The sequence below is a fragment of the Podospora pseudoanserina genome, assembly GCF_035222485.1.
Source record: "Podospora pseudoanserina strain CBS 124.78 chromosome 7 map unlocalized CBS124.78p_7, whole genome shotgun sequence".
Taxonomy (NCBI): Eukaryota; Fungi; Ascomycota; class Sordariomycetes; order Sordariales; family Podosporaceae; genus Podospora; species Podospora pseudoanserina.
Window position 1 is genome coordinate 952,040 of NW_026946671.1, and position 15,725 is coordinate 967,764.

General features: G+C 53.1%; 4 protein-coding genes and 1 non-coding gene across 5 annotated transcripts; 2 read left to right on the forward strand and 3 right to left on the reverse strand.

Moving 5' to 3' along the window:
* Positions 1 to 1,144: 1,144 nt before the first annotated feature.
* Positions 1,145 to 1,537, reverse strand: QC764_0104740 (uncharacterized protein; the record flags this gene model as incomplete). The annotated part of the gene is made up of 1 exon (XM_062941108.1): positions 1,145 to 1,537. The coding sequence occupies one exon, from the start codon at positions 1,535 to 1,537 to the stop codon at positions 1,145 to 1,147; it is 393 nt and encodes a 130-aa protein (XP_062796604.1).
* Positions 1,538 to 5,327: 3,790 nt separating this feature from the next.
* Positions 5,328 to 6,518, reverse strand: NUC1 (nuclease; the record flags this gene model as incomplete). Its single annotated transcript, XM_062950576.1, has 1 exon — positions 5,328 to 6,518. The coding sequence occupies one exon, from the start codon at positions 6,516 to 6,518 to the stop codon at positions 5,328 to 5,330; it is 1,191 nt and encodes a 396-aa protein (XP_062796605.1).
* On the forward strand, positions 6,420 to 9,439 carry ZRT3 (Zinc transporter). Its single transcript, XM_062950577.1, has 2 exons — positions 6,420 to 7,530; positions 7,663 to 9,439. The coding sequence occupies exons 1-2, from the start codon at positions 7,467 to 7,469 to the stop codon at positions 9,150 to 9,152; spliced, it is 1,554 nt and encodes a 517-aa protein (XP_062796606.1). The 5' UTR covers positions 6,420 to 7,466; the 3' UTR covers positions 9,153 to 9,439.
* Positions 9,440 to 9,549: 110 nt separating this feature from the next.
* Positions 9,550 to 9,621, forward strand: QC764_0104770. The gene has a single exon. It is a non-coding gene; the product is annotated as a tRNA-Thr (tRNA).
* An 810-nt stretch (positions 9,622 to 10,431) lies between these two features.
* SNF2 (transcriptional regulator) lies at positions 10,432 to 15,589 on the reverse strand (the record flags this gene model as incomplete). Its single annotated transcript, XM_062950578.1, has 3 exons — positions 14,871 to 15,589; positions 10,749 to 14,798; positions 10,432 to 10,689 (listed from the first exon to the last, which is right to left on the reverse strand). Exons 1-3 carry the CDS (start codon positions 14,961 to 14,963, stop codon positions 10,432 to 10,434), a joined length of 4,401 nt encoding a protein of 1,466 aa, XP_062796607.1. The 5' UTR covers positions 14,964 to 15,589.
* Positions 15,590 to 15,725: the final 136 nt, after the last annotated feature.

Genomic DNA, 15,725 nt, shown 5'->3' on the forward strand with positions numbered 1-15,725 from the left:
GCCTCGAGATGTTCAACTCGTTTTGTTGAGGCGCTGATGGTGGTTGTCTGTTGGCACCCGTGGTGTGAATTCCTCAGTATCTTCCCCCATGCTTCCACTTTGGCGAGTCGGAACGGCGGTGATCTGGGCGAATTCGTGCCAGTAGCGGGCCTGTTGCTTGAAGAACACGGCCTCGTCGGTATCATTGCGGAAGCGGTGTTGGGTATCGAGGATTTTTGCTTTTTGTATCCGGAGGAGGTTCTTGTGCTCTTTGTTGCTGTTTAGTTGCTCTAGGAGGCTGTCGATGGTGCGGGAGGAGACGTGGGAGGGGGCGGTGGGATGACATTTTTGTGAGCTGGGAGTTTTGGCTTTGTCTTGTTTTGATGGGGGTTGATGGAGACGGAAAAGGGTGGTGGTGATGGTGGACTTGGGCGGGTTGAGAGCTGGGGAGTTACTCGTGGGTGGGAAGTAAGGCAGGAATTGTTGGTAAAAGGATGTTGCTGGTGGTGGATATGTAGTGGGAAGGGTGAGATATGTGTCTTCCACGGGATTCTGAGAGAAAGAGTGAGAAGGGCTGTTGGTCAAGTATCGCTTTGTTTTTGGAGGTTTCGGGGATGATTAAGGCAAGGTAGGTATATCTTTGTGATGGCTCGTTCAACTATGGGTGCTGATACGGCTATGACTGTGAGGCAAACTTCTGACTGTTCCTTCCCAGATCTTTCTCGATGTGCGCAGTGTTTGTCCGGCGGTTTCCTAGCTTCCTGGTACCTTTCACCGGTTATGAGCGATACTCTAGCTCAGCGGGCGTCCGCATCCCCAGCAGTGACCGCTAGCTCAATGGTAGATGCCGCAGAGGCAAAGGCAGAGAACTTCTTGATGAACGTCTCGAGCTGCTCAACCCTTTTAGCGAGGGTGTCGATTGCTGTCTGTTGTTTAGCAGCTAGAGTGTTGCTGGTGCTGTTAACCTCGAGGTATTCCAGACGTTTCTTCAGTTCCCCGATGTCTGTTTGTTGCTCGGCTACGGTCTGGCTGGTGGTTTCGTCCTCGAGATCTTCCAGGCGTTCCTCCAGGCCCCTGATGATTTTCTGTTGCTTGGTGAGGGCAGGTTGGAGGTTGGTGTCGTGGAGGTTATCAACCTGCTGTCGTCGAGATGACCAAATCCGCTTCACCAGGGCGCCGATGGCTTTTGTTGATCGGCCATGGTGTTTTGAGTGTAGATGCCCTCAAGATCCTCGACACGTTTCACCAGCGCGTCGATGGTAGTCTGTTGGCCGCTGTCTTCAGTCGGGGTGAAGATGCCATGAACTGCTATTCTGGAACCTATGCACCCGTGGTGCAACCGCCTCAGTCTCGTCTCGGGTGACTCGATTTCCTTGTTCCTGGTTCCCAGCTTGGCGAGCCGGGCGAAAACTTCCTTGGAGAAGTCGTGCCAGTAGTAAGCCCATGATTTGAGGGACTTGACCTCGTCTACACCATCGTATTTTCCATTCATCGTGGAGGGGAGGATTCTCGTCGTCGTAACTTTCTCTCCAATGCCACCTGAGAGTATTCTCGCCATTTGAAGGAGGATTATCCATCAGGTAACGAAGATTGGGGTTGACGATATGGTGCATGGAATCCATTCTGCTGGGAAGTTCGTATGACATCTTCGTGAAGTTGGGTGGTGTCTGAGAGTTGGATTTCTTTGATGGGGATTGATAGAGACGGGAGTGTTGCTGGCACTGGGCTTGGTAGCGTAGGGGTAGTGTTGAGTGGCAGTGGAGTTGTTAAGTGCGTGGGAAATTGGGAGGAGGAAATATTGCTGATGGAGGATTGGGATGGGACAGGTAGATAGATACACAGTGGCAATAGTGAAAGAGGTTCTTTCACGGAGATCTGAGAGAAATGGTGAAGGCAGGGTAAGGTAAATGGCCGGGGAGTCATTCCTCTTGTTTTGGAAGACTTTGAATGGGGGGAAAGCGAAAGAGTGTGGATACAATATTTGAGATGTCTCTTATGGTTGCTATGGCTATGGGTGTGACTGGATTGTGACGGGGAGTTGCTGCTGACCATTCTCTCTCTGAAGACTGTCTACCTAAAGTAACCTTCACTCCAGCTAGTCAACCCCTAGTCACAAATCCAGCCAGTCGCACGCAGCACGCTGCATATTAATTTCCTCAACCCTACGCTTTAACTCCTCGACCTGCCTCTCCAGGTCTCCGATCCCTATCTGCTGCTCAGCCACGGTATCTATGTTCTGGGTCATGTTTCAAGAAGTCGAGGGGCCATCTAGGACAATGATCCCGGATGAACCGCTCGAGCACGGTTTATTTAGTTCCTGCGCACTCTCCTCTTCCTCCACTCCCTCCACCTCTACTAGCATTATCGGTGACCCAAGATTCTCCAGTTTCTTCACCCTCTCCAATATTCCACTTCGCCAAACTTGTTGAGGAGCAGTCTGTGGATCACTTCACACTCGTTGGCGTGGAAGAACAGGGCATCCCCCTTGTGACGGGTCTTGTCGCCTTCCTTCGGGGAAACTAGGCGACGCAGGAGCGACCTGGAAGTTTCGATATATTCAGCCGCTGTGCGAGTATCATCTTCGGAGGGGTTTCTATTGGGGATGGACATTGCTGTACCTAGTGGGATGGCGCTACTTGGACTGGTCCTGTGTTGATATGTGAGTTGCGGGTGCTGGGGTTGATAGGGGTTGGTATGATGGGAAACATTGGGAGAGGGGGACTGAGATGACAAAGGTAGATATTCATTGGGATGATGGAGATCACTCACCTGGGCCGAGAATACTCACGAAGCGGGCGATGTTGGCTGGTGTTTGTTTCTCTGTGATTGTGAACGAGGGTTGACTCATGTATTGATATTTGTGTGTACAACAGCAACTTGCTCAACCACCACTGCCTCAAACCCTACTTCTTAGATCCAGTTGAGGACCCTTCTCCCCCAGTGCTCCCAACAGGTGCGTCCTCGCGCGTCTTGTGCAGCCACTTGATAAGACTTTTCCACGCTGTCATCTCTTTTGGAGGGAGATAGAGTGCTAAGCCGTTGAATTGCGCGACAGAATATACGTTTGACTTGTTCTCTCCCTTCTTTTTCTTCGCTCCTCCGGGTTGGGGGTGGGGGTTACTGGTGGTGGCAGTGGTCTTAGGTGCCGGCTTCCGCGACTTCGAGCCATTCGGTTGCGATCAAGGCAAGCTGGTGCCGGTAGGCCGCCCATTGTAAGAGGGCTGCGGCGGCCTCTTCGTTGCTGAGACCGCCGATGTTAAGGTTTAACCATTTGGTTGTTGATGTCAGGACAGTGACGGAGGGGTGAGTGGTGGAATGGTAAGAAGGGGGGAGGTGGGCTTCTGTTAGCATTGCTGTCATCATATGGTAGTCGAATTCCTAAATGATAGAAGTGCCAAGTAGAAGAATATTGGAATGAAGAGTTTAGGAGGAAGATATCTTGTGTATTGCGAAGGGTGAGAGGAGTTATTTCCTGGAGTCAACAGGTTCAGTCAAAGTCAGTCACGTCACAACCAGTCACAAGCAGAATACATCAAGCGGGGATCGACCTCAATAGCAGATCATGTCAAGCGAATTGACCCATGCTGACCCGTATCACAATGCTACGGATGAGCAAGCCGTAATCTGAAGATGGTAGGTTCCGGTCCCTGTCCTGGATCTCCGAGGGCAACAGTATACGTCGGTGATTGCTTCGGAACCGAGAAACAGAGCTCAGAAATTTAGAGTTTTTGCTCTTGGGCGCGAGGTTGATGAGCCTGTTTTCTCCCGCACAACTACATACAATATCGCTCGTCAACAACTTCGCTTCTCTGCAATCCCTCATGGTCCTTGTCTCCCAACCAACAGTCCCGGCCAAAATGGCCCAAGAAATCCCCACCAAAATTCAAGCCTTCCGACCTCGTTGACATCCACCCGACCACTGAATACTTCTATGAATGGGAACACGACGCTTGGCAGGCATACTACGAGACTGCCGTCTGTGACAAGAGCACCGTTGAAGACAAAGAAAGGGGTTACTCATCGTGGAGGTACTTCATCGAGTTTTCCGAGGAAGCTGTGAGACGGCTACATAAGCAGAAAACTAGGATTCAGAGCCTGGAAAACGAGCTGAAGAAAGCAAGAGCTGAGGGCAACCCTTTTACACCTACACAATGTATCTCAGTTCCCTCCTCGGCTGCCCCTTCCATCTCCATCACTCCTATTGACACTGAAGATGAAACCCTTGGAACAAACATTCAGCTTTCCACGACACCCTCACACCTTACTCTGACCATCACGACACCGACTTCGTCATCAGTCTCCATCAGCCATGGAAACGGCGTATCTCTGACTCTTGGGCCAGAGAGACTGGAACAGCGCGCCAGGGATCGCAAAGACTCGATCGACAAGCTTGCTGTCAAGACTCCAACTTCCATCGGAACTGACGCTTCAACCACCACTCCCACTGCTATTCAGACTACCACTTAGACTACCGCTCCAGCTGCCGCTCCAACTATTAATGCGATTGCCAACCCAATAAACACTGCAATATATAGGCTTGCCCACCTGAATACCATTCCGATTCCCGCTCCAAGTTGCTCCCAATATATCCAGTTCAACTGCGACCAACACATTCCCCCCTCCAGTCCAGCCTACGTGCGCCTCAGCCAGGGTCATTACACCGCTGATGTTCCATACCTTAATCCACCGACACAAGCCAACTACGGCTGATGAATTCCTGAAGAATAGAAGTATTTTACGTGCGCGGGATGTTCAACCAACGCAAGATTCAACGGAATTTAGGGGTCATGTAGGGATACACTTGTTATCCGCCTTCTCGTCGTCGATGCTCATGATACTAGCATCTTGCAAGTGTAACGGCAACGGGCCAAGTTGCAAAGCCCAACATTTGAACAGATAAGAAGTGAGGTCTAGCATGGGAAAACAAACTATCTAGCACATTTTCAATTTGAAAGAATGTCCATCAGCTTGAGATGCTTAATGTTTTCTCCCGTAAACTGTGTCAGCTGTTCCTGATCTGATTGACGCTTAGATTTTATACACAGCTAAGGTTATCTTTCCTTTGATCTTCTTGGCGGGCCCGTAGTTTGTATGTTTTTTGTAGTGTATACCAGCTCACGAACTGCCTCATAGATAAGGTAGGGGCGCTTCATCTCCCAGGCAGTTAAACTGCTGCATGGAAAATAAGCAAACATGAGCTTACGTGACCGGGCCGCATTATGGGCAGACCCTACACACAGCACCCTACACACAGCACCCCGAAAGGCAGTTGCTACATGTTGATTATTAATTTTCTCCGTATTTATCTACAGTAGATTATATATACACAACCCCCTTCCTTCCCCCCTTTATTTCTTCTCAAAAGCCTTCTGCCTCTGCGCATACTCCTTGACAATCACACTACAGCTCGTCTCGGCACAAAGCCTCTTCCTCCTCCTCACATCCAACTTGTCCGCAAACTCCAACCCCGATGCCCTCTCCACCACCTCCAACGGGACCTCGAACTCTTGAAGAGGTTTGCTATTAGAAATAACCGCATTGGGCAGCACAAACGCCCCCACCGCCACCGGCCCATCTTTCGAGTCCTTCTCCTCGGCAAAGATGACCTTGTAAAAATGCGTCGGCACCGCCACGTTCGGCGCCGGGCTGCCCACCACCTCGTACTTGACGTACCACTTCCCGTCCTCCTCTTTTCTTGGCAGATACAACGGCCCCGTCACCACCCTCACACTGGGGTACTTGCTTGTTAGCCTCCGACAGAAATCCTCAAAGTGCGCCCAGTAATCCCTGTTGAACCCCTCCCCGACCTGGGGGCACATGTTGCTGAGGTAAAACGTCTCGTCCATGGCGGACTGGGACCACTTGCAGTCGGCAGCGGGGACTTGGTGGCCGCGGTCGTAGCCGGAGCGGAAATAGTCCTTGAGTTTGGCGCGGAATTTTTCGGGGATGGAGGGGTCTTCGAGGAATTGCGAGTTTTTGCGGTCGCCGGATTTGAGGGAGAGGGATTGGGGGGTTATGTGCTCTGCTACCCAGTGGGGGTTGCGGGTGCGGCGGTCGTAGGAGGAGATGAAGGAGGTGCGGGAGGCGAGGTCGGAGGTGGGGCCGGGGAAGCCGTAGTCGAAGAGGCCCGAGGGGTTGACGGGGGAGGGGCCGGAGGGGGGTTTGGATGGGGGTTTGGCACCGGGAGCGGCGGCGGCGGGGGAGGGAGAAGGGGCCCTGGGGCCTTCGGGGGAGGAGGAGGAGGACTTGTTGAAGAGGGCGGCTGTGGCTGCTGCTCCGACTGCTGCGCCGGCGCCGGCGACAATGGCGAAGGTTACTTTTGACATGGTGGTGTTGTGGTTGAAGAGGTGACCACACCGCTGAAGAGTGTCTATCAAGGTTGTCTCAGCCTTTGGATGGTGGTGGTGGTGGTGACGGTGGTGGGTGGGCAAGGCTGTCTTGGAAAAAATTACCGTGATTTGTTGATCGGCAGTAAAAAGACCCCTGCAAGGCACCGTGGGGTCAGACAGATTCAAGCATTCGACCCCACCGAGCCTCATCGATTGAAGAAGTGGGAGATCATGAATTATCTGTATGGGAGCACAAATGGGATAGAAGCATGGTTCGCATGGGGGTTAATTAGCTCTAGTTACACAATAGTGCCCACGAGGCGATGCTTTTCTGTAGCACAGGCGACACAATGGCCACGTCGAGACACCTTCTTCAGCAAACCATCAAGGTGCCCGCTGAGGAGTGAGGTCAGCCCTGTTGGTGATTGGCAATGGAGGCTGGGCGGTCAAAGAGACCCTTGTTCCACAGCCATGGCGGGGGATGGGCGCAACTCTCCACGGCGGAGTTTGATGATGATGACGATGATGCCATGGGGTGGGATCTGGATGTAGTGGGGGAGGGAGTTCTGCTTATCTTTCAAATCATTTTTTTTTGTCTTTGCCGCACATATGACACCCGGCACATTGGCCAACACGCAAGGCCGCCTTATCGCTTCAAAGAGGGTGTTTGGACGGCCAAGTCATAGATAGAGTATTACCTGCTCGAGTTGGCATTTCTCCGGGGAGCAATCGGAGGCTTAGTCTCGAAGGACAGAAAAGAGGAAGGTCGCTTTTTGACAAGTACCGAAAGAAGGCAAAAGGCCATCGAGGTTCTCAAAGCCTACCCACCTTTGCCGCATGACACCCACGACAACCTAACTGGGGTTCCTTTTGTTCGCCTCCCGCCCCCCTCGTTTCCTGATTACCTTCCATTCATTCCTTTGATTCTGATCCCAACATTGTCGAATGTCAATCTTTCTTCGACTGCACCAAATCCGTAATCCAGACACCGGAGCTAGACCTACCGACAGAGAACAACCACCTTGAAAGCCGCGAGTCAGGGTTCCTCGTCCCCCACAAACCGTTTGCAAAGACCAAAAAAAAACAAACAAAAAACAGACACCAACGGACCTAGATAGTATTTGAGCGAGCGAGCGAGCGGACTGCACCCAGTTCATCATGGTCCAAGGCGACCTGGACAATGACACGAGGGGATGGATAATGTGTGCGGTGAGCGGTATAGGTGCGTGACGCAATCATTCCCGAGGGCCGTTTGGTCGTGTAGGACGCCATGCGACGAGCAGTTCTCACCGTTTTGAAGGCGGATTCCTGTCAATTGTTTGTCCACTTCGCTAACCTCGAATTCTCCGTCTAGCATGCATCGCGGGCGCTTCAATAATATGCATCGACGTGTTTGTTCGCCTAATACCCGGCCAGCGCGACTTCCGCATCCAAGAGAGCAATGTCTTCCTCGCATGCTCCCTCAGCTTGAGCTTCGGTGTCATGGTGTTCTCGGCATTAAACAGCATGCTTCCCTCGGCCATGCGCTATCTTCTTAAGGATGAGTGGGACAGGCAAAAGGCGGGATTACTCATGATGGGGTGCTTTGTTGGGGGCTTCTTTGGCATTCAGCTCATATCACACGTCCTGCACCAGTACCTCCCGTCACACATAGTGGAATGTGACCACACACACGAAGAAATCCCTGACGAAGAGTCCCAACATCACCGGCACCACCACCACTCGAGGGCACATTTGCCCCGGCGGCAATCCCGGCGGCCATCGGGTCCCCTGAACATGGTGGAAGTCAACGAGGCCACCCCGCTACTACCCACCGAACGAAACGCACACATACACAGTCCAGTGGTAAACGGCAACGCCGAGCCCGGGGGGGAGGTCATCACCCACTTCCCCAGCATCGACACCCGCCGACCCTCCGAGTCTAGAAGACCCTCCTTCTTCTCTAAGCGAGTAATGTCCTTCTTCAAGGACACGAAACCAAACTGCGACGAAGACGGGCCCTGCTTCGGATACACGGACCCCTGTGGACAAGAATGCTTTAAGCACGTTAACGGCCGCACGGCACTGTCCCGGAACGCCACGATCAAGTCCATCCCCGCGACCATCGCCGAAGACCACGTTGAGTCGGTGACCAGCTCCCACCACCACAGCCATAACATCAGCCGCTCCCATTCCTGTGCCTCTCTCCACGATCACCACCACCACCACCACCACCACCATGGCCATGCCCACGAGGAGTCTCTCTCCCACTCCCACTCCCACACCACCGACCCCACCGACGCATCCAGTATCTCCTCCTGCTGCTCCCATCCTTCCGAACCGGAAGACAACGACCACCAACAACACCACCACCACGTCCCCACCAACGCCTTCCTCGCCATTGGCCTCCAAACTGTCATCGCCATTGCAGTCCACAAGCTCCCAGAGGGTTTCATAACCTACGCAACCAACCACGTGAACTCAGCCCTCGGATTCAACGTCTTTATGGCTCTTTTTGTTCACAACATTGCCGAGGGGTTTGCCATGTCACTCCCCCTCTACATGGCTCTCGGGTCCCGCTTCAAGGCCATTGCTTGGTCTTCGCTGTTGGGGGGGTTGTCGCAGCCCCTGGGGGCAAGCATAGCGGTGGTGTGGTTCAAGATTGCGAACAGGCAGCAGCTCGAGATCAATGCGACGGCGTACGCGGTTATCTTTGCGGTGACGGCGGGGATTATGACGAGTGTGGGTTTGCAGCTGTTTGCGGAGAGCTTGGGGTTGGGGCATGACAGGCGGTTGAGTATTTTTTGGGGGGTGGTGGGGATGGTGGTTTTGGGGGGGTGTAATTCTTTGGTGGAGGGGCATTGATTTTGGATGTTATTGGTTTGTTTTGAGGATTAGGTAGATGGCTTGGTGGCGTGTTGGTTGAAAGCGATTGCATGTTTTGGAGGTCGGAGTTGGGTGTTTTTGGGATGGTTTATGGGTTGTGAATTAGACGCGAGTTTAAAGACGGTTTGGATATGATATATGTATGATGGCGTTTTAGCTAGAAGGAGAACATGATGTGTTACACTCACATGTTTTGGTTTCACTAACTCGGTGCCGAGGAGTGTCAGCGTAAAATCTGAAAGTCTATATCAGGGGACAATGGACGAGATGTGACATCGACGATGATGACCTTCTGTTTGTGGCTTCGTCATCCTGCAAGGCAGGCGGACATCAAGGCCAATCCTGAGACATGTAAACATCAATCAGCAAAGCACAAGCCTGCTTGGCCAAGTGGTAAGGCGTCGCACTTGTAATGCGAAGAGCACAGGTTCGATTCCTGTAGTAGGCATTCCACAGCATGAACATTTCTTTTGGCCATCTTTTGGCCCCCACATACATATATACATACATACCACCACATACATCACTTTCTGTTTTCCAGCATCATCATCAAAGTTTTGCTTTTTTGCAGCTGGGCTGCCATAGGCGTGGATGATGATCGTGGGTGGAAGGTGTAGAGCTGACAGCTGATAACCACCAAGTACATTGCGCTCCAAGGATGTAGCAATGACGCCAAAAACCTTGCAAAGAGCTACAAGAGATCTGGCTCTATTCTGTTTACAAAGCTACACACACACAGTACCCTTTCTCACCATGTACGATCCCCACATCTCCCATCCCATCCTCACACAGCCCATCACCAAAAAAAAAAATGTAAAACCGAAAGAAAAGAGATTCTTTGCTCTTCCACTAGAAGCTACAACTCCCCCTCTCCCTATCTTGTACAACCCCTTCGCTCCATCATTCACCATCTCACCGGCCCCCCCGGGCCCCCCACCCCAACTCTCAATCAAATAAAATCACAAGCAAAGTAAGTTTAGTTCCCCCTTGCAAAAACAGACATCCATACCTTCGCTGAAAAATTCTTTCCCTTTCCTTACCCCCCTCCCTTCCTCAAGTTCCCACCGAGACAAAAAAGAGAAATAAGGAAAACCAGACTACAACGCCACGACGCCCAAAAAAAATCATTTCAACACCCACCCCCCCCAATCCCCACCAACCACCACATAAAGACCCCCATTAGGTAAAAGGAAAGAAAAAAACCCATACGTTAATACAATAAATCCAATTAATCATACCCATTCCCTCTTTGATCTCTCTAATCCTCCTCCGTCTGCGCCCTGCTACTTCCCACCCCGCCATTCAATTGGCCGTTTGACCCGCTGTTGGACACCAACTTGATTCGCGTCGGTCCGGCTGGAGGGGCAGCCGAGGAAGGCTGAGGCGTGTCACCCGTCAGCGACGGCGCAACAGACGTGTCCTTGGTAGACCCAGCAGCCGACGAACTCGCCGGCTCGTCCAACGCGCGCAGGTCAGGGTCTTGGAGCTCCTTTTCGAATTCCGAGATGAAGAATTGCTGTTTTTTCTCAAATTAGTAACCGTGTCGAGACACAAAAAAAGAAAGGGGAAGCAAACCTCTATAATCCTAGCGTCCATGCAAATTCCACTCGTCTCCTCGTTGAAAGTCCTGCAGTTCTTGATCAAAAGATCCAGGTCCCTCCTCATGGCCCCCAGGCTGCCGTACTCCTCCTTCTTCATCTTCTTCTCAATGTCCTTCATGCAGATCGGGTTCTGGATGATCAGATAGTAATCCGCCCAGTCCCTCTTCGGAGGCAGCTTGACAAACGGCCCGATGATCAGCCTCTTAGCCGGACCATCGTCGTCGTCCTTTTCATCCTCTGGCACCGGCTCGTCGTCGTCCACGGCGAGGTCCATAAGCCCGTCGTAGACCCGCTTGAGGCTCTTCTGCAGCTTCTCCCTCACGGCGGGAGACATGCCGCCGCCCGATAAGCCGTTGGCACCAAGCGACTTGGTACGTCCCTGTGGTCCACGTCTCTTCTTGGCTGGCGGCTCCTCGTCGCCCTCTTCCGCCTTGCGCTTCTCCTGGTTTTTGCTGCCCGGCTTGCGGCCCCGCTTCTTGACTGGCGTCTCAACTTCCTCGGTGCTAGCGCGACTGGCTGATGGGGAGTTCTCGATTGACCCGCCAAGCAGGCCCTTCCTCTTGTTCTCCCGCCTTTCTTTGCGAGCGGCCTTGCGGGCAGCAGCCGCCTCGGGTGAATCATCGTCGTCGTCAACAGCCATGAGCCATTGCTCCTCCGTGAGCCCATCATCGTACTTAACTTTAGTGCGCTCACGGGCACCACGACCCAAAACAACCGCCTCCTCTTCCTCAACCGGGTTACCCTCGGTAAGGTAGATTTCCGGAAGCTCGTTCTCGGCCATGAGACGCGGTACACCCTTGCAACCTGGTTTCGTACCATAGATGGGATCCCGAGACCTCTCCTCATCCATCTTGTGGAAGATGCTCAGCTCGTCGTCATTTCTGGCCAAGATCATGTTGAGCTCCTCATCGTCCATCTCTTCTTGCTCACCGCCCTCAGCCATATCCGCCGTCTCTAGTAAAGTCCGCAGCATGGCATCGCGATCCGTCTCGGAAGACTTGTTGTCGAAACGACCGGCCTGAATGACCTTGCCGTCCATGTCAAGCTTGAATCTGGCACGCTCCAAAATCTTCTCTTCGACCGAGGCGCTGCTGATCAAGCGAAGAATCCTGACCTCGTTCTTCTGACCGATACGATGGGCACGATCCTGAGCTTGCAAATCCTGGTGAGGATTCCAATCAGAGTCGTAAATGATGACGGTATCGGCGGTCTGCAGGTTCAGACCCAAACCACCAGCACGGGTGGAGAGCAAGAACATGAAATAGGGCGAGTCGGGTCGGTTGAAGTCGCGGAGCAGATCAGAACGGTCTTCTGATTTGGTTGTACCATCGAGGCGCAGGTACTGAATCCCTCGGAAACGCAGGAAATCCTCCATGATATCCATGATGGCGGTCATTTGGAAGAACATCAGAACACGATGCCCAGTGGCCTTGTACTTGGGCAGAATCCTGTCGAGAAGCTCAAATTTGCCGGCCGTTCTCCACAGCAAATCGTTGCTGACACTCATGGGGTTCATCTGGTTCTCAACTTCATCGAACACAAAGGGATGGTTGCACAGCTTGCGCAGCTGCATAATCATGTTGCTGAGACCGCGAGCACCAGTCTTGCCACCCTTGCCGTCGCTGACGAGAATCTTCTGATGGGTAACCATCTGCTTGTAGAGACGAGCCTGCAGGGCGGAGAACTTGCACTTGATGACCTTCTCCGTCTTGTCTGGGAGATCCTTTTCGACATCCTTCTTGAGACGACGCAGCAAGAAGGGACGCAGAACCTTGTGCAGACGACGAATGACGAGAATCTGTTCTTCTTCCGTGAGTTCCATCTTGTCCTGGCCACCAGTGTTCGCAAAGGGTGTGTTGAACCAGTCGTCAAAGGTCTTGGCTGACTTGAAGATGTTGGGAAGGACGAAGTTGAGCATGGCCCACAACTCGGCCAGGTTGTTCTGCAGAGGGGTGCCGGTCAAAATGAGACGGAAACGAGTGCTGTAGTACTGCTGGATGGTGGCGCTGAGCTTGGAATTCGAGTTCTTCATGCGGTGACCTTCATCGATAATCATGTGGAACCACTTGATCTTGCTGAGCAACGGTCTGTCCTTGATGATGTACTCGTAAGTTGTGAGCAACACCTGGAACTCGCCGCGGCGAATCTTCTCCTGCTGCAGCTTTCTGGTATTTGGGGGACCCTTGTAAACAATCTTGGAGACAGAGGGCGCCCACTTGTCGAACTCCAAGTTCCAGTTGGTAAGTGTACTCAGAGGGACAATGACCAGGTACGGGCCATTCTGGTGCTTCTTCTCGATCAGGTAAGTAACCAAACTGATGGTCTGGATGGTCTTTCCGAGACCCATTTCGTCTGCCAGAATGCCGTTGAGGTTGTTGTTGTAGAGCGACAACATCCACTGCAAGCCCTTGATCTGGTACTCCTTCAACTTGCCACCAACTAGAATGTCAGCCTGGGCTGTGACCTCCTCCTTGACGCGATGGGCAACGGCATAGTAATCAATCTTGCGCGAGCTTTCTTCATCCTCCTCCTCCGGCTCGCTCTCCTCGGGGATGTCTTCGTTGCCGTAGTTCTGGGCAGCCTGTCGTTGCTGCGCACGGACGGACGAGGCGAGCTGATGCAAGAAGCCATCGGTCTGGCGAAGCAAGTGAGTGATGCGGGTATCCTTGGCCTGGTCAAGCAGCTTGAGATACGCCTCTTCATCGTTGGCCTTCAAAGCCTGCAGACGTTGCTTGGCAGTCCTCTCCATGCGCTTCTGCTCTTCCTTCTCAATGTTGAAATGATGAGCAAACATGAGGCGGTTGAGTTTGGTCGAGTGGTTACGCTGGGTCTGGGCATTGCCGAGGATTTCATTGCGGTGGGTGAAGACGGCCTGGAAGTACTCGGATTGCTTCTTCTTCTCCTTGTTGATGCGAGCATCGCGCTGCTGCTTCTCGAGCTTCTCGGTGATCCGGGCCTCGCGAACATTTTGCTTCTTCATCCTGCGGTACGACGCTCTGTTGGTGGTCATGGCGAGATTGTCGTAGTGCAGCATTTGCTTGCCAATCTTCTCCCTCAGGGCGCGCTGCTTGCTGTACAGCGCTAATGACTTCATTTCAATGATCGCTTTCCGCTTGAGGGTGTCGTCCGCCTCCAGGCTGTCCTTGGCTGCGTCCCAGTGAGCTAAATTGCCGGGCAGGCTTTTGAGCTCGGCATATCTGGCGCTCATCCGGTTGAACACAATCTTCTCACGGTCTGTCCTCAGCTGCTCGAAATCGATGCCTGCCGGGAAAACGCCTGGTATTATGAGACGATTCTTCCGACGGGAGTGATCCATGTAAGAGATGGTGTTGCGCACGAGGCTCCCATCATAAGGACTCTTGAATGTCTTGTACACCTTAGGATTAGGCACTGAGGGAGTGCTCTCTTGGGCTGGGGCTGCGCCGTTGGGACCAGACTTGGGGGTGTCCTGTGAAGATACACCGGCGGCGGCGTTGGCGGCGGATATTTGCATCTCCTGTTCAGTGGTAGAAGGCTGGCGTCTTTGCCGGCGCTCGAACACTGTCTTTTGAAGGTTTGCGGGAATGCCAGCGTTCTTGGATAGCATCTTGAAGGCCAAAATTTGGTCCCGAAGCAGGGCTAGTTGGTCCTGTGAAAGAGACATCTTGTTCTGTTTTGGTGGTTGGGGAGGCCCAGCAGGGTTGGCCGCCATAGGATTGGCACCCGCCGGTAGAGCAGAGGCTTCCAGGGCAGTTGATGATGGAGGCGCGGTGGCTTGAGGGGCGCCGGGTTGAGGCATACGGTTGGGCTGTCCCGGCATCACACCGTTGGCGCCGTTGGCCATTTGCTGCTGTTGCATCTGCATTTGTTGCATCTGCATTTGCTGTTGTCTCTGTTGCTGGTGCATTGCCTGCCGTTGATGTTGCATTTGTGCTTGTTGCTTCATGATTTCCCACTGTCGTTGCGCCTGGGCGACCATTTGCGATGTCTTGATAAACTCGGGGTCATTGGGAGGAACACCCTGTTGCTTCATCTGTTGATATTTCTACACAGGGTCAGCACAGGGTCAAATAGATACATTGTACTCTATAGCAGGAGAGCAAAAGGGGATGCGCACATGGTAAAGCTCCTGCATTTGCTGGGCGCTCATCCCCGAAGGGCCGGCAGACCCAGGGTGCTGGACCGCGGGCGACATCTGAACACTAGCCATGATATGTCGGCAGTGAGGTCGGGAGGGGCAACCAAAAGTCAATTCAATTATGTTGCTCCTTTACTGTGCAAGCATATCTGGGTCGCGGTCGCGGAAGTGGAGCCCCGTGGTGGGATGTCGATGGTGGTGGTGGTCGCGAACAGGGCAGGCAAACGAGTGGCAGTGGGCTCCGTCTCTGTATTGGACACGAAGTAAAGCCGGGTCCAGTGCCGGGCGCGTCAGAGAGGGCGACCGGGTTGACGACGGGAACCGATGACAAACTGATCCGGGGGGTGGGGAGTGGGTGCGTTATGTGTGGACAGCGACTGTGTCGATGTGGAAGCGCGGTGGTTGTCGCGTCGGTGGTGGTGCAACGAGGGTTTGGTGGGTGGGTGGATGGATGTGTTAAAAGTGACAAGAAGTGGCTGCGGCTGGTCGGGGCGTGGTGAAAAAAGAGAAAGACGCGAAAAGTTGCGGGGGACGATGTGGGTGTCGTGTGGTCGTTGGTGGGAACAGCGCGTCCCGTGTTTTGTCGGCGATTTCACGATGGCCTCGATGGATCGCAAAGGTAGATTGGTGATTTTTTTGATGCGCGCCGTCACCCCTTGAGTGATGGAGAGGTTGAAGCAAAGAGCCGAGAAAGATTGAATGGCGCGCGGGCGATGGTGGCCCCGTGCTCAAGGCTCCCTGCGCAATTTTTAGTACGCCCTGGCTTACCTAATAGCTGCCGTGCCGCCCCTGTTTTCAGTCGGAGCACTGCCACCCCATGCCACTTGCCGTTTC